Source organism: Xyrauchen texanus, chromosome 7 (assembly GCF_025860055.1).
Source record: "Xyrauchen texanus isolate HMW12.3.18 chromosome 7, RBS_HiC_50CHRs, whole genome shotgun sequence".
Classification (NCBI taxonomy): Eukaryota; Metazoa; Chordata; class Actinopteri; order Cypriniformes; family Catostomidae; genus Xyrauchen; species Xyrauchen texanus.
In genome coordinates, this window is record NC_068282.1 from 15,135,199 (window position 1) to 15,153,706 (window position 18,508).

Sequence of the window (18,508 nt, forward strand, 5' to 3'; positions counted from 1 at the left end):
GTGATCAAACACGCTCCGTCTCTCTCTATGCTCTCTCTCTCTCTCACACACACACACACATCTATCCTTGTTTATCCAATAACTCATTTGTTTTGAACCAGCAACGGCAGATTCTGATCGATCACGAAAGAAAGTAGTTCCATGCACAAATACTCTTGTTATGACCGTATCTACGGCACTCAACCTGCGGCCTCGTGCCTGTGGCCGTATCACAGCAGTGCTGATGTAGAGCCATATCACACTCTTGCTCTGGTGATATTGCTTAAATATAATAAATTGCTTAACCAGTAGGCTATATAAACTGTCACAAAAGCAGTCATAAAAGTAATTTGGAATGCTATGATGTGTATAATATGCTACTCAATAACAATCAACGTTACTTGTTGCTGTGATCATTGTGCAGCATCTGTAAAGCACAGTTGAAAGCGTTCATGTCCCTTATTTTCTGCATGACTATTTCCAAGTATTGCAGATATAAACTACTGTATGTGTGTGGTTTTAGAAAGAATCAATAAGCCACTTTTCGTTGTATCTTTGTGTTTACTTACATGTTATAAATTGTTTGAACTAATTAGTTAAACACTTAATTCTCAGGTAAATGGTTTTAATAAGAACTTTCAGGGTGGCCTGGGACTTTGGCACAGTAGCGTACATCTGCTGTCAGGAAAGCCAAATCGAATTACTACCTGACCTAATTACAAAATCTCATTCTAATCAAAAAGGAGGCAATTTTATCTTGATGAAAATAATTTAAGTCTTAAAACTGCAATCCAATAATTTTATTTTTATAGGCTACACAAAAAAGGAAGAAAATGACAAAGAAATAAGAGGATCCGTAGCATGTTAAATAGTGGTAGCATAGAGTCTATGAGTGGTTAGTCACCCCCCCCTAGGCTTACAGAAATGGTTATACCCTAGTGCTCAGCATCTAATGGGAACTTACGACACTCATCCATTCAAACTGGACAAGTGGTCAAATGGCTCAGAAGTATGTAAAATTGACGTAGATATCACACGCTGTTAACGTGTTGTTTGTATGTTGTCAACGTGTTGTTTGCGCGTTGTCTACGCTTTTTTTACACTGTGATTTTTCACACATAAACAATGTGTAAACAACACTGTGATGAGGAGGAGGGCAGGGCCGGGCTGTTAATGTGCACGGCCAGCCCCCAAACGAGCTAATCAGCAAGGAACAGGGTTTAAAGCCGAGCCGGATGCGGCAGTTCAAGAGAGAGAGAGAGAGAGAGAGAGCCACAAGCACGTCTTTTTAAGTTCTCACATTATTTTGACTGTTCAGTTGGTTCCCACCTCATCCTTGCCCATTTTACCCATTACAAACATGTAGACAACACACACATACAACACGTTGTTTGAGCGTTGTCTACATGTAAAAATTTGCATATATTTTAACTGCCTGGCATTTCATAATGGTGTGTATCCATGGCAGTCATGAAGATCGTGATGTTTGCTAGCTTTCTTCATTGCAGATGTGGAATTCAGATAGACAGATGTTTGAATTTTAAATAAAATAACCAGACAATAACCAAACTTTGTTCATTTGAAAAGTTTGTGAGGCTTAATACAGTGCCTGTTGTTGTGTACAAGAAGAAAGTCCAATAAAAGCCTGTATTATTTTAATACCAATAAAGGTGTCAGTATTTTTAATCATGTAGATTTTTTTTTATGAATAAACATGACATTACTATGACAAACATAATATAGCATGATATAAACATGATGTATTGTTATAAAATCATGGAGTTGTAAGAGTTTTCGCTGAACTGGAAGTGTCAGAATGAACACCATGGTAATGGTGTACTACCACACTACTCTTATTTCTGCCATAGACAGACATAGTAGTAGTAAGAGTAGTATGTGAAGTGCAATTACGAACGCAACTTGTAAAACATGTGTAGCCATTGTCACGTTGTGAGTCTGGCCAATTGTGAATAAGCTGTGTTGTCATCAGAGCTTGTGCAGTTCCACTGGAGCAACTGCGCCACCTGGCTGCTCTCTAATCGCTCTCACTGTACTTTGATGGCATACGTAACGGTGATGCGGCGGTGGTGCAGGTTCAATCGGACAAAATTTCTAACCGACAAGCTCTGCGTCAAGTCTGAACGCTGAACGGTCTGCGCAGCACTGCATGAATTCGAACACACCTATTGTCTTACGTAGCCAGACATTTAACTAGTTGTCTTGCACTGAGTTCGGAATTGCATATTACTACTATTTCTGCAATAGACATACATGGCAGAAGTAGTATGGTAGTATGCAATTCCGAACTCTCCATTGGTTAGTACACAGACTATGGGCGTGCGGTCTGAGGCTGAGACTAGAAAAGAGCAACTGGGCTCAACTGCACTGCCTGGCTTGGCCGCTTCGTCATTTCGAAAGTTTTTTAACATATGTCAGCATGACATCAGAGCAAGACGAAGTCTTTCTAGCAAGTCAGCCCACTGTCTGCCATCTTTGGAATTCTCTCAGGCAGCTGTTTCCAGTCATAACAGTGCAGGTCCTATCTACTTGAATGGGGAAAGACCAAATTATCGAAAATGGTCAAGATTACGATCAAAGTACGTATTTTAAATCAGCAATAAAATCTGACAATACTGGAATCATAAATTGTGATTCTTAACCTCATAAAAAAATTGCAATTTTCCCGGCTTGTATAGCTAATGCACATGTGTGTTCTAGAGTGGATTGACAGGTGATGTCTGTATCTAAAAGGTGATTGGCTCTTTTAACTGTAAGGCTGGGCTTCCTTTCTACATCCGTTAACCATTGGGTGCTAGAGCTCCTTGGTTGAGCATTCCAATTTCTCCCATTCATTTTAATAGAAGTGACCCATCTCTGCTAAATAATCTCTGGCTGGGCATGCCAATTCCTCCCATTCATTTAAACAGAAGTGGCAGTCTCTGCTAAATCCTCTCTGACCACACTGTCTGGTGTGCACCTCGCGGTGATACGCAGATTTTGCTCATCTCGGTACTTAAAAGAGCCTATTATCCCAAACAAATACGATATGTAAGGGATATCCCTTGACCCTGCAACATCAGTAATAAATAAATAAATGTTACTCGTTTAATTGGGTGAGCATCTTTTTGCAAAGAATGTGTGTGTGTGTTGCACACTAGTAATTACGATGGTATGCTATTAATGTGGTTTATGAGGACACCCATAGTCTCCTCGTAATTCAAACGGCTTAAAAAAAACGTGCAACTGTGTGTGATCACAACATAAAAGTTACCAGTTTATGGTGGTTTAACATTGGTTTTCATATTTGAACTTCGTTTGAGTAAAAAAGCTATATTTCTCCAAACCTTATTAAAGTTAGCTATTAAAGAGTGAAAGGTTTTATTAAGTCTGTAACTATTTACACACACTTATGTTGTTTTTAAACCTGTATGCATTGATTTTCGTGGATCACAAATGGAGATGTTAGACAGGATTCGTTTCGTTCATCGTTCACTTTTCGTGCATCTTTATTGCTCATATATTGACAGTGAATGGTGACTGTGGACATTCGGCCAAACATATATCATCTTGTGTCACACACACACACACACACACACAATTAATATGGGTTTGGAACAGTAAATGATGCTAGAATTTTTTTTTTTCTGGGAAAACTATCCCTTTAAGTATATTAAAAATGACTGTAAAAAAGATGTGCAGACATTTCAAAACCCATGAAGTGAAAGATTACTAAAACGATTATTTGGTAACACTTTACAATAAAGTTCCATTCGTTAACATTGGTTGATACATTAGGTATTATGAACAAGCCATTTATGATATATGTTTTACATAATTTATTAATGTTTGTTCGTGTAGTTAATAAAAATAGTATTGTTCATTGTAACTTCATAGTGCATTAACTAATGTTAACACATACAACTTTTGATTTAAAAAATGTATTACTATATGTTGAAATTAACATTTAATTAAAATGAATGCTTAATAAGTATTGTTCATTGTTAGTTCGTGTTAACTTGTGTTGTTAACTATGTTAACACTGGGAACCTTATTGTAAACTGTTACCGATTATTCTTTGTTAAAACCTCAACATCCTGCTTTTAGTGATAAACACGAACATGTATACTTTCTGTATGTGTATTAATAGTTAAATTCCTGGTAATATTTACGGGTTTGGTGAAAAGGAACAGAATGTCCATTACTGCTTATCCTGTAAGATATTTTGCCTTTCAGTGCCCCTCACAGCACACGCCTCCTCGTGCACTGACTCTGCTATTCTATTGGTCGACCCTTTACTGCAGGGGGTGTTTGATTGGACAAAGACACATCAACATTCACAACACATGTGCGCTTCATGTGAACAACAGCAGAACTTTTTTCTTAAGCTTCTGCAATCACTCGAGACCTTTTTGTGTGCCTCCCTAAACATTCGGTCTCATCATTGAGTAGTTTTACGGTAGATTATGTGGACATTAAAAAAAAAATTGGTGCTCCCTCCGAGTTTCATTGTGGTATTTCTAGTTTACATTTTGTATTATTTCAGCGCATCGGTATCCTCTTAACCAATGCAAATCTAACGATGACGACCACTTAAACGAGTTTAACATACTCAGAGTTATACATTTGCATTTAAAATGGACCACATGCTGTTTTTCTGTTAACGAGACTGAATGTGTAGGTGTGCTTGCATTGTGGAACAATTAAGTATCAGCACTATTTATTAGAACCACCACATTTTAAATCCCAAATTTCTGTCTAATATCAAAACCTTATGTATTTGTCTTAAAATAATCCGATTTTTAACCATGGACCTCATTGCCAAGTTATGAATCTTTCAAAGTTGTTACGAAATATATAGTTCCATGTTATATTGTTGGTTTGTGATGCGCGATGTTTGGTGGTACTACGGTACAGTTGGTCTCTGATACTGCTCAGCCGATATGACATAAAGCCCACTGTGAGCGGTTTAGTCAGCGCTAGCCTTATCGCAATCGGTCTGCTCTAAAGAACCAGCGGAGATGAGCTCTACCGAAGAAGATGTTATAATGGCGATTCCACGAGAACTCACACAAAACCCATTACGGAAAATATGGATGCCGTGTAAGAACGGCTTGCCGGAAAAACACATTTATCAGAAGAGAGGTAGGTTTGCGGCTACGAATGCACCTCGCCGACGCGCTACTGTGATTATATGCATAATCTTGGTTCGTTTTATTCCCGCGATATTTTGTGGTATTTAAAATTATATGGTTTTAAGAACACGTCAGGTTTAAGTACTATTTCCCCGTAACACGATTTATGGTGTATATTTTGTGTTTGTGTGGAAATTTGTTGAAGTGCATGGTGTGTGTAATTGAAATGGGGGCGGAAGTATAGTCTGTATTCAGGCAAATTGTCGCCTGAGCGCGCTTTGTTAAATATATTTGGCATCTTACTATAGCATTGCGACTAAATAATAAGACAGGACATGCTCGCTGCCTCAGACTGATGTAACCAGGATGAACTACCGTAACCTGCTCAGACGTACCGACTAAAAACTGCACTGACACTCTTATCTTTAGAGGCCGTGTAGTATTTAGGCAGTCTGTTTTCCTCTCAAGTCTCCCGGAGGCTAAGCAAGGCATCGGTGAGGAAAAATAGGCAAGAGTAAACATTGAAATTTAATATATGTTTGAACATGTGTTGGGTGCTTCAAAACAAGCTTGAAGCGTTGTATCACTATTAATCTCCCACTCTATCTGCGTATTTACTTCATATGTCAGTATAATAATGTTTCCATCCGGAACACGTTGATATAGTGGAATATTTTTACACTTTGAGGTATTAGAACAGCAGCTCGCGCATGTTGCCAGCACCGGTAAAGTGGTCGCTGCGTCGCTGGTTTTCTATTGGTTGACCCCTGACAGACAAGGTTTTCTGATTGGTCAATGCCGCACCATCATTCGCAGTTCATGTGTGGTGCATGTGAACAGCAGCGGATCTCTGTTGTTCTAATAGCTAATGCAGATCAACTCCATTGTCCCCCGAATGATAATCATTATTTATAACAGTGCTGCAAGGACCCTTTTCACAGACTGTGATGACGCGTTTCCGCCTTTAGCAACGTAAATCTAGCGAACTTTTTATATTTTCAATTTTGTATTTATAGTGTACATTTATAACATTGTACTTTGTATTACATTACTCTGGATTTAGTAAAAAAAAAAAAAACGACTTACCACAGCTGTGATGAGGTTTTTAACGCATCTGCTGAGAGAGTGACAGATGTATTATCTCTTTTTTCCATTTGGAAAGTTGTGGAAAGTAATAATGGAAATTTTCTTTTGATTTGGGAGCATTTTGCCGTGGTCTCCCATCCACCGCTACCCTACAACCGCCCATCGCATTAGGTACATTCGCATACACATTTTCATCATTAAAAATAATACTTGTACAGAAATTAATAGTAATTTTTACAAATATGTAAAATAAATAAAAAAAAATGACCTCTTACATGAGATTAAGACTCCTCATTATCAGTAACATTTTAAAATGTTTTATTCTACATTAGAGCGGGTCCTCTCATGGGTGCTGCCATGTTAGGATCACATGAGCCGCCTAATACTACTCACTTATTCCCAGTTACCGCCCTTTTATTGGATTAAAATAATTATAGCTGACTGATATATATATATATATATATATATATATGGCGTCAGTAACTGAAAACTATTGCATTTAAATAATGCTTTTTCCATGCCCATAGGTAACATTGTCCAAGAAGATAAAAAGTGATACTGTCAAGATAAACCAAAATGTAACCATTCCAGTCAAGTTTTCTTGACTATTATTATGGGAAATATTGAAAAAAAAGTGCAGTCCTTCTGTTCTATCTAGATTGAACAATATTTGCCTGATGGTGCATTTTATGGTGTGGAATTGTGGATGGAAAACCAGGGTTGTGCTCCAATTTAAGTTTAGGGTTATCCTCTAAATCCCTTGGGGTGTTGTGTTAAGTGGGCAAAAAGTAACTGTGTGCAGCAGTTGAGGTTTTTGCAAAAAACATTGTGGATCAATGCCAGCTGCATTCTTGCATGAGTTTAAGAGCAAAGTTTATTGCCTATTAAAGAGTAGGTTTGTTGAGTCAGACTGTTCCTTAGATTTCTGAGAATATACCTCCCCTGCTTAATGATATGCTGATTTAAATCTAATTGACCAAGGTTATGTTGAGGAGATTTGATCTGAACTGCATGAACCTGAAGTTGACCGTGTACTGCTTTCAGCAGAAAATAATGCAGAACAGTCTCACTAGGACACCATTTGATTAGTCAGCAGAGAATTGTTAACATCGGGTACATCGTGCACATGATCTCTCATTATCCGAGTATCCATCGAACCTGATTCATGAAGAATCGGCAGACAATGAAATGAATCTAACGTCAAGGTATGAATTTAATTATTTGGTGTAAGAAAATAAAGATATCATAAATAATATACTTGCATATACATGTAGTGTATCAGGATTGAAGAAGGAAGTGTATAAAACACAAGGTGTTTGAAAGCATTTTGCAGGTGCTGCAATATACTTTTATAATCCCATAAAAAAAACATTAAAAGCTATAAATACCCGGTGCTGATGTCATGCTGTGGCTTACAACAAATCATTCACATTCATTTTTACAATAAGTTATTTTTTAGTTTTTCCAAACATAACCGGACACAAACAGGAAATGTTATTCTGCAGAAGTTACAGAGGATATTTGGTTAAAGTGAGATCTCTTGTGATAGTTGGATCCTTTAAGAACAAGTTAACACACACAATCCACATTTTTTAATATTTCTATTCATTTCCTAACCAGAAGTATCAGCAAATTAAAAATTAAGGCAAAATTCTTCAAAAGACTGCAGAGGAATGCCACTGCACGTCTACTTCCCCCGACCAACAATAGTCTATCTGCATGGGTAACTCTTACAGATTTTTCATAGTGACTGTAAATAAAATGGAGTATTCATTCTCCTCTCACATTTGGTGGTGTACACAGAACAGCCTGTATTCATGGACTCATTTAATTTAACCTCTCTGTCTTTCTCTCTTTGCAGTATGCATGACCAACTGTCCTACTCTCATTGTGACTGTCGGCTTGCCAGCAAGAGGAAAGACCTACATCTCTAAAAAGCTCACACGCTACCTCAACTGGATCGGTGTACCAACAAAAGGTACTGTAGTAATGCATACAACTACACGCATGCACTTATGAACACTTTTTCACATAAGAAAACAGTCATTTAAACGGTGTGTGTGTCTGCAGAATTCAACGTGGGAGAGTATCGAAGGGAATGTGTGAAAATCTACAAGAGCTTTGAATTCTTCCGCCCTGATAATGAGGAAGGGCTGAAGATACGAAAGTAAGATTCTGCATGTGCTTGAGGATCTTGTTTACGAATGCGTATTTTGTTGATTTTTGTAATTATGGGTCATATGATTTATTCTTTATTTCTGTTTTCAGGCAGTGTGCTTTGACAGCACTCAATGATGTGAGGCAGTACCTCAGTGTTGAGGGTGGCCATGTTGCTGTGAGTGTAGTTTCACAAAATAAATGTTCATTTAAATACAGTTGCTATAATTGTGACAGCTTTTGAGTGTAATTTGTTGTTTGTGGCATTGATAAGGTATTGAATTTCATAGCCATCAAGGTTTTCCTTTATGATCAAAGATTGTCAAGAAGAGGGGAAAAGAGATTTGTAGCATTGCTTTGCTTTATCATAATGGCTATAGTGAATGTTTTTATTTGTCAGGTGTTTGATGCCACAAACACAACCAGAGATAGGAGGAGCACAATCATTACATTTGCTGACCAAAATGGATACAAGGTAGACAAATGCTCTAATTTCACAGTCATCTGGCCTTTATAAGCCTTTGGCAGTAAAAGGACAGTTTACAATAGTGTACGTATGTCCCTGTATGTAAAAACACAAGGACACTTATATCTGTGTTTCTTTTTTTTTTCTTAGGTGTTTTTTGTTGAGTCTTTGTGTGAAGACCCCAAGATTATTGCAGAAAATATTGTGGTAAGGCAGCGATTAAATATTGAAAAATTATCATCTTCGATGAATCATTGATGTCCAACACATTTTTCTCTTATTAGTTCCAGTTTGTATATTCCTTTTGATTTTTCAAAGGGACTAATTCATTGTAATCAATAAGCTAATATGTATAATTTTAAATTATAGATTTTCTATATTGTATTGATTGTGTATGATTTCATAAAGGTATACTATTTAGGGCTCTGATCAGGCAATTATATAAAAAAATAATAAAAATTTTATCAGTTTGAGGTCTTAAGAACTTTAGTAATAGGAGACATCAACATGCTAGAGGTTTTTCTCAATACATTGATACTTACGCAGTTTGAATGATCCCAGCCTTAATTTCTCCTCTTTCTGTGTGTCGGAGAGTAGCAGGTGAAGTTGGGTAGTCCAGACTACATTGACTGTAACACTGAAGAAGCCGTCCAGGACTTTATGAAGAGGATCAAATGCTATGAGAACAGTTACCAACCACTGGATGAAAACCTTGACAGGTCAGAAATAATTTCATCCATGTCTCTGTAAAAGTCTTAGGTATTACCCAATATTGTTTATATAAAAATTAATATCTTTGAAAGACAAAACCATCTTGGGTAAATGGTTTGCACAAAGCGAAGGAGAAAGATTTATAAGAGCGTTCTCCGAATGTGATGATCTCTACATCCAAAATAGTGTTCTGTCAGAGTATGTACTGTATTTGATGAAGATCGCACTTCTCTGCTGGAATAAACAGTTCGCACTTTAGGTATGCAAGTGAGTAGTATGAATAGATTCCGGACATGCCTCTTCCGGCAATGTGGGCATTATCTTGCGACCTGAACATATGGCAGAATAACAACAACGGCAAATATGATTCACTCTGGTTTTGTTAAACAAGCACCATTTAAGCACAAGGAACAACTTTCTTGGTGTGTGTATATATAGCACAGTTGAGAAGAGCTATCAGAATCTTGGTTCTCTACTGTGTTTTTATATCCAGCATTTTTAACGGGATGTCTCCTCAGCTCCCGATGGGTCATCCGGGTATTTCTTGCTTACTCTATGAATAATGAGGATTCGGACAGACTACTCCATTGGCATATGTTTTTTGGGCAAACTATAGTATGGATATTCAGACACAGAGGATGTGTTCCATCAAAAGTAAATGTTACTTATTCCCATGTTCATGCAAAACCTGATAATCTCAGGGAAGTTAAAGCTGTGGTTTAAACATGCATTGAAAAGTCATAATGTTTCTCATCCTGATTACCTAAAACATTTAATCAGTTAGAATTAGTGCTTTGCAAGGGCTAATATATATTTATTTTCTTTATCTAGAAATCATGAACAAAATGTCATGTAAATAAATTTGTCAAAAGATTTGGGAAGCCTCTTGTGTTTTTGTGTAGATTCTTTAATGTTTTTTCTATTTTGTCTTACAGAGAATTATCATACATTAAAATAATGGACGTGGGTCAGCGGTATTTGGTGAACCGTGTTCTCGACCACATTCAAAGCAGAATTGTATACTATCTAATGAACATCCACATTACACCACGCTCAATCTACCTCTGTCGCCATGGAGAGAGCGACCTTAACATCAGAGGTTGCATTGGAGGGGATTCAGGCCTGTCACCCCGCGGGAAAGAGGTGTGTAATTGTATATGCATCAAAGATTATCAAACAGCGATTGGTTGTGCGAGCAAAAGTGGCTAAACCCTAAACATAAAAACTTTGTGTGTTGTGGTGTGCTCATGCTTTTTACACGATTGGCCACAGGAGGTCACCATCTCGCTTTCTCTTATTTCTCAGTTTGCTCAGTGTCTGGGCCAGTTTATTCAGGATCAGAATATAAAGGATCTCAAAGTGTGGACCAGTCAGATGAAGAGAACTATTCAGACTGCTGAAGCATTGGGTGTACCATATGAACAATGGAAAGCACTCAATGAGATTGATGCTGTAAGTCTTAGTGTGGATGTGTTGATGTTTTTTCTGTTGATTGCATTTAAATAATGGCTTTAAACTGATTTTTAGTTTTATGCAGTTCAGTGTAATTTATATATATATAATTTTAGTTTTATATTTTAGTGCCTCCAAAAGTAACTGATGTCATTTCAACATCAGTAACATGGTGGCATGTTCAGATTTAATGAATGCATGTTGTAAAGGTGTAATGTTTTATAATATGTGCATTAAAAACTAAATGTAATTTGTGGTGTTTTACTTAAGTTGGTTTGAGAATCATGTAATGTATTTTACATTGGTTCGGTTAGGGATGGGGTTATGTTAGTTATGCTTTAGTTTCAGATTTTTTTTTTTTTTTCGTTATTGATAATAACACTGAATCTCTGCATGTGTGCAGGGCGTTTGTGAGGAGATGATGTATGAGGAGATTCAGGAACATTTTCCTCTGGAGTTCGCCCTCAGGGACCAGGACAAATATCGCTACCGCTACCCTAAAGGAGAGGTGTGTGGAAATGTAATACACATGGTTAACCAGACAAGAGCAGCATCTCTTCCAACTTCCCCAGAAAATGTAACAAACTTTCTTTTTGCAGTCATATGAGGATTTGGTCCAGCGATTGGAGCCTGTCATTATGGAGCTGGAGCGACAAGAGAATGTTTTGGTTATTTGTCATCAGGCTGTGATGCGCTGTTTACTTGCTTACTTCCTGGACAAGAGTGCAGGTATGTAGATGGGGAATACATAACTTTAGCATGGCCAATTAAATATTGATGAGCTTGGTCATCTTTTACCCTTTTACCTTTTTTGCCTTAATCTAGAAGAGCTGCCATACCTGAAATGCCCCCTTCACACAGTTCTGAAGCTCACCCCTGTGGCCTATGGTAAGAAAATCACCTCTCTCACACTCTCTCACACACACACACACACACACACACACACACACACACACTTTAACCTTCAATATCTCTCTCTGTTCCATCCCAACTCTGCACATTATATACTAGTTTAGAGGTCAACTAATAACTAAGGTGGTGGAAAAGGCAGATAACTGATTAAACCACAGATAGTTTTAAAGATTTTTCTCAGTCTTTCCATACTGTGACAGGTACAGAAATTCAGGCTACAAGATTCCCCAGTAATAACCAGAGAAAAAACAAAACAAAGAATTGGTGCATTATTATTATTATTATTATTATTATTCTCAAGATTTAAAGATGGAGATATTATGTATGTGCTGACAGGGCACAGGTCCATATAGACACATTTTCTTTGTATGCCATCACTTCAATTTAGAACACTTGATTATCTAATCAAAATAGGCATTGAAGTGAGGATAAAAATATGGATGAATATCGTCAATGATGAAATATTTAGATACAGATATGTGATTGTTTTTATTTCACCTCTAGATGCCATAGCTATACTGTAGAACCAAGCCGTTCTATCACTATAATCCTTCAGCACAGGCCACAGAATAAAATAAATAAATACTATCAATTAATCAGTAAAACTGATAAATCGGTCTACATCTATACTCGTTAAAGGAATGGTTTGCCCAAAAATACAAATTCTTGTGGTGTTTAAAACATTTTTCTTCTGTGGAATACAGAGAGAAGTGAAAATTAGTACATTCAACTTCAGATTTTTATTTGAGCTGTTTTTCATCATTGTTGTTTAAATTTCAAATTACAAGTACAAATATTTACTTTGCATATTCTCAAATTCACTGGATGTGGACTTGGGCTGTCAAGCAGAAGGAAAAAAAAAAGACTAAATACATAAAACTATCAAAATTGTCTGCAATAATCTGATGCTTAAGTCTTCTATGAGAAATGTTGATCTGTTCCTTTAAGGCAACATTGTGTCTTTACATCACACTGGGGATTAAAAGAGATTCTGTACTGTCCTGCTAAGACAAGTACTGAAAGTAAAGATACTGGGCTATTCAGCACTGAGGACAGAACAGGGAGTGCCAGCTTTTCATTTATTAGTTTTATGAAGCTTTTTCTTAATATGATCTTTAAGAGAGCATTTCTCCCTGGTGTTAGATTCAATTAAGATCTGTAATTACCTGCAAATATGACTTTAATTTTACTTTGAACCTAACCATTATTTACTATACTGGAAATGTAACCTAAATTCTCCCCGGCACTAGGCTGTAAAGTGGAGTCAATCTATCTGAATGTGGAGGCAGTGAACACTCACAGAGACAAACCGGAGGTATGCACCCCAAACAATCCATTCAAAACAAGTCATTTGACATCCTAAAATGTTTTCTGTGAATGTAAATAATAAAACCATCCTTTGGCAGAATGTGGACATATCCCGTCTTGCAGAAGAGGCCCTTCTCACTGTTCCGGCCCACTACTGACCTATGACACCCCATCCCATACATCAGCAACACTCCATCAGCTAATTTCATCCTTTATCACGCCTCTCATTGGTTTCGGCGCACTCAGGAACATTGGGTGGAATATCAGTTATGAGTCCTGAAGATGAGCAACTTTAGGGCTTGTATTTCTATTTTCTTCCGTTTTGATTGCCAGATAGATAACTGGAATCCAGTTAATGATTAATAACCCTAGTGCTGGGGTGTGTGTGTGTGTGTGTGTGTGTGTGTGTGTGTGTTCATACATGTAGGTCGGATCTGAAAGTGATGGAATTTCCGGAAGAATTTTGTTTCAGTATTTTTGTACTGAAGATTTTTTTGTTTTGTTTTGTTGCTAGAATCGTCAACTTGTTTTGTAACTGGCTACAATAATTGTAGCAAGAGTGTCTTCTCACTTAATGATTGTTCAATGTAAGATTTTGATTTATTTGATATATGATTCATGTTTTCTTTTCTTTTTTTCTTTTTAAATTGCTTTCTACCTTTTCTCATTTCCTTAGGGCAGGCAATATTTGACATCTTAAAGGGTTTGTTTGCCCAGAAATGTTAATTCTGTCATCATGTACTCACCCGCATGTTGTTCCAAATATGTACAAGGCACTTTCTTTCTTCCATGGAACACAAAACATGTTGGGCACTGACAGACTCCACCACCATTGACTTTCTTTGTATGGAAAAATATATAATGTAAGTGAATAGTGATTGAGTCCCTAACATTTGCCCTAACATCTCCTTTAATGTTCCATACAAGGAAAAAGAAAGGGTTGGGAATGACTTAAGGGTGAGTAAATTTATGATAGAAGTTTCATTTTTGAACAATATCAGTTCAATCATTCTGACAGAGGTAGTGGGTTAGAAAAAGGGCTTTGGATGTCATTTAACACTAAATGTGACTCATAGTCTGTCTTAGTTTGTCATTTACAAAAAGTAATTTTTCAGAACACTTGGAACAGTGTTTACTTTGTACAGTGTTGCTGGAACCAGCTAAATATTTCAGTTCATCAAAAGCATGGGATTGTCAGAGAAACCATTTAATTCAGAAAGAATCAGAATTGTGATCAGTGATATTGAGATTTTGAGACTGTGCTTTGCCGAACAATCATAAGTGTCCAGAAAATTCTGTTTTTAGGAAGCCTAAAGTGTTGCCAAGAAGCTTCAAATATATTCCATCAAAGTATACATTTACTACAAAAGCCAAATACAATGTTTACATTAAAAAAAAAAAAGCTTTGTTACATTAGCAAGCTGATTTATTGTTTTGCACATTTATACTTATACTTTCCTTTACTACCTTTTGAATTTTATTTCAATTTTTTGCACAATAGCATATATTTTCTGAAATCAAGCATTTTTGGTTTGAAATATATTGATTTGTGCTTAGTTGATCTTTGGTTGTTTACAGTCTACAATGTTCATGGAGATCAAGTTTGTGAAATGTTTTCATCTCTTATTGTCATTATGTATAATACCTGGACTTTATATGTTTTTCTATTATTTGAAGAGCACTTCTGAAAATCAAATGGAAAGAGCTCTGTGAATTGAATCTGTTTTGAGAGTCTTGTCTGTCTTATTGGTTTGGATGACTCTACTAATGTGTTGGTTCTCAAATTAGACGCACAATGTCAAATTTTCTGGGAGTACTAACATTAAACCATTCTAAAGGTCACCTAGGACTGGCTCTGAGTGATTTATTTATATTTTTATGCAGCCTTATGGCAGACATTTTCCTGCAAGTTGACAGTATAAACCAGTTTTTAAACAATAGATTATGGGTGTTATTATTGAGCAATCTGGATTTATGGCACCCCTGTAATAAAAACTCTTTAAATAGAGCGACATATCTATAGGTCAAAATAAATATACACACTGAAAATACATATCACACATTATCTATAAATCCCAAACTAAATCCATTCTGATAGAGATGTGTGAGGAAAACATGAGGGACATATTTTTAAGAAATACTCATTATTACACAGATGTGAAAGCATCCTGTAATACTATACTCATACATCGCAAAATTTCTTTTGAAGTGATAATGTCAGTGTTCTAATATCACACCTATAGCAATTAGGCTCAAATGTGCACACTGATGGTTAATTAACAGTGTTTACGCGAACCATACATGATACTAATGTGTGCTGCCATCCATGAGCAAATGCATGTTTTAGTGATGCTCCATTATGTCTGCCTGTCCTCTGGCTCCGCCTCTCATGCCGGCTGCTGTGGGTTGATGTTTAGGTGGGCAGGGTTTCCCAACAGACCAATCCGCTGCTTGTGTTTCCTTTGTTCAGTCATCTGGTAAACACATAGGGAGTTTAAAAACACCATCTTAACCTCAAAATATAACAAGCTGTACTTGACACCTCACATAGTTATGATATATCTGAATTCTGATGTAGTACAGACTTTTCTTTTGCTTTTAAAAATACTTGTTATTGTATACACTTTTCAAAACAAATCAAGTCTTGTTACATTTTTGCTGTCGCTGTAATTGTTTTTAAATAAACATGCACCTGCTCTTTGAGCTCTGTGAGCTGATTAGTCAGGTTGGAGACCAGCCTCATGGTGGACTCTAGTTTCTCCTGTAGACTGCGCAGTTCATTTTGCTCACCGTCTCCATCGCTGCTGACCAGTGACATGGCCCTCATACGTGGAAACCAGTCTAGATTGTGCTCCTAAATGGGGGTGAGAGATATCTTAAAGGAATATTCCAGGTTCAAGTAAAGCTCAATCAACAATATTTGTGGCATGTTGATTACCACAAAAAATTATTTCGACTCATCCCTCCTTTTCTTTAAAAAAGAAAAAATTAAGGTTACAGTGAGGCATTTATAATGGAAGTAAATGGGGCCAATTTTTAGAGGGTTTAAATGTGCTGTAAATGATTTTAGCCATTCTAGAATTTTCACAAGATTAGCCACAGTGCTTCTTTTCAGAATCCCCACTCCAAAGATACAGAATGGGACCGGCTTAATTCAGAAACGGTTTGTAAAAAACAATAGCAGCAAAATAGCGCCCTCAACTGACAACTGTTATGAACATCATGTCATAAAAATGGCATTAAGCCTCTATAACTCGCTGCAGCTACAAACCTATGAAAACGCAAAATTATTGACAGACAGACCGTCAGAGACCATGGCCCACAGACACATTTTGTTTGCTGTTTAACAGATGAGGTATTTCAAGACTCTTATTTCATTAATATCTTTCCGGGAGTGGGACAATTTTTGCATACCTTTTTTTATGAAAACAGCACGGCAGTAATGTGTATCTTATAATTTTATAAAAGCAATTAAATTAATTCTTCTGTTAAAATTTGCATATTATTAAAGCTGTAAAGTATACAGCTATTAGAGTTTACAGCGTTATGTCATCATGGCGAAGTTGAAAAATTTTATATAACTTTACACAGAAAAGGTTATTAAGAAAATGTATCACACTGACATTGTGTTAACATGGAAATTGTTTTCAGTCTTGTAGCTACACTTTTGAAATAGTATTATAACATTTACAGATTTGTACTTTTTTGTTAATCAACATTATTCCACAAATGCTGTCGATTGAGCTTAGCTTGTATTGAACCTGGAATATTTCTTTATTTCTTTAATGTTTGCCAAAAAAAAAAAATATATATATCCTGTCTGGACATATTGTTTTTTAAAACCATTATTTTATTAAAAACAGCATAAATTCCGTACAACAAATACTACCATGATGGACAGAAACTTTACAATTTAAGTAAAATTAATAATAAAATTAAGACCAAATCTTAATGGTCCTAATAACAGGCTTAAAACTATAGTTCACCCAAAAATTAAAATTCTCTCATCATTTTCTCACCCTCATGCCATCCCAGATGTGTATGACTTTCTTCTGCTGAACACAAGGATGATTTGTAACTGTTGGTCAGACCTTTGCAGCTCCAAAAAGCACATGAAGCAAACATAACATTAATCCATATGACTCCAGTGGTTAAATCCATGTCTTCTGAAGTGATATAATAGGTGTGGATAAGAAACAAAACAATATTTAAGTCCCTTTTTACTCTAAATCTCCACTTTCACTTTCAGATGTGAAAGTGAAACTAAACAGACACCACATGTGATGTTTAGAGGTAAACATGAAAGTGGAGATTAAGAGTAAAAAAGGGACTTACATTTTTATCTGTTTCACCCCAGACCTATTATATCACTTCGGAAGATATAGATTTAACCACTGGATTCATATGGATTGATTTACCTCTGTGCTCGTGGGAACTGAACATTACAGAAAAATACTTGCTTAAATATTCATGTGCTGCACAAAGAAATAGATCGGCTTCTTTCAGCACGTTGTTGAATTTTTTTTTTTATTGGTGCATTTCTACTTGTGCTGAATGACAGGATGACAAAGAGTGTGCGCCAAACATATAACGTCATTGCCATGGTATCCAAATACATTTCAGCAGATTTACAGAAAGACTAGAACGAAAGTATCGTCAAATCAACGTGCAACGCTTCAAAATTGCTTCTCTTCTCTGGAAACGATACCAAAGACAACAGCGAGAAGGAAAATGAGTACATCAAATATAAGTAGAAAAAAATCAGTGAGCCAACCAGCTGAAACCAGGACATAATTACAATGTTTAGAGAATTGTCGGGACACCGGGACACGCCTCTTCAAAACGGGACATCTGGTCATCCTACTTAAACACAACGAGAAAACAATCCCACAACGGGAAAACAATCCCTCATACAACATTTAATGCTATGACCTCCGATTTAAGAACTTTTTAAGGACTTATTTTGCGGAAGGGCGAATTAAGGCTTTTTAAGAACTTTTTAAGACCCACGGAAACCCTCTTTTATGTTTCCTTTATGGCATTTTTGGAACTACAAAGGTCTGATCACCATTCACTTGCATTATATGGGCATACAGAGCTGAGATTTTCTTTTAAAAATCTTTGTAAGTAAATGATGAGAGAATTTTCATTTTTGGGTGAATTACCCCTTTAATTTTCTTTATGCAAAATCTAATGTTCTTGAAAGGCTTTGTAAAATTTACCCACAACATTCTTTTTGACCATTTTATATCTGCCAACATATAAAAACAAGTTTGGCTCCATTATCAACAGATTGCACCATAAA

The 18,508-nt window shown here is 36.4% G+C and overlaps 2 protein-coding genes across 5 annotated transcripts in view; one reads left to right on the top strand and one right to left on the bottom strand.

The window, feature by feature from the left end:
• Positions 1-15,588, top strand: part of LOC127646399 (6-phosphofructo-2-kinase/fructose-2,6-bisphosphatase 4) — a 29,844-nt gene extending 14,256 nt beyond the window's left edge. Inside the window, exons 1-14 of one of the 3 annotated variants that reach the window (XM_052129991.1) lie at positions 4,931-5,121; positions 8,059-8,175; positions 8,268-8,364; positions 8,466-8,532; positions 8,755-8,829; positions 8,971-9,027; positions 9,418-9,539; positions 10,467-10,674; positions 10,837-10,983; positions 11,387-11,491; positions 11,583-11,712; positions 11,809-11,871; positions 13,146-13,210; positions 13,302-15,588. In XM_052129991.1, coding sequence (XP_051985951.1) covers positions 4,998-5,121; positions 8,059-8,175; positions 8,268-8,364; positions 8,466-8,532; positions 8,755-8,829; positions 8,971-9,027; positions 9,418-9,539; positions 10,467-10,674; positions 10,837-10,983; positions 11,387-11,491; positions 11,583-11,712; positions 11,809-11,871; positions 13,146-13,210; positions 13,302-13,361 — 1,437 coding nt within the window. In that variant the 5' untranslated portion in view covers positions 4,931-4,997 and the 3' untranslated portion in view covers positions 13,362-15,588. Of the gene's footprint in view, positions 1-4,930; positions 5,122-6,789; positions 7,403-8,058; positions 8,176-8,267; positions 8,365-8,465; positions 8,533-8,754; positions 8,830-8,970; positions 9,028-9,417; positions 9,540-10,466; positions 10,675-10,836; positions 10,984-11,386; positions 11,492-11,582; positions 11,713-11,808; positions 11,872-13,145; positions 13,211-13,301 lie in introns of those variants that run through there. The other 2 variants (XM_052129992.1, XM_052129990.1) reach the window with 2 other exon arrangements.
• Positions 15,529-18,508, bottom strand: part of itpr1a (inositol 1,4,5-trisphosphate receptor, type 1a) — an 82,351-nt gene continuing 79,371 nt past the window's right edge. For both annotated transcript variants that reach the window (XM_052129989.1, XM_052129988.1), the window contains 2 exons: positions 15,896-16,057; positions 15,529-15,677 (listed from right to left, as the gene is read on the bottom strand). In XM_052129989.1, the coding sequence (XP_051985949.1) occupies positions 15,591-15,677; positions 15,896-16,057 (249 nt within the window). In that variant the 3' untranslated portion in view covers positions 15,529-15,590. The remainder of the gene's footprint in view (positions 15,678-15,895; positions 16,058-18,508) is intronic.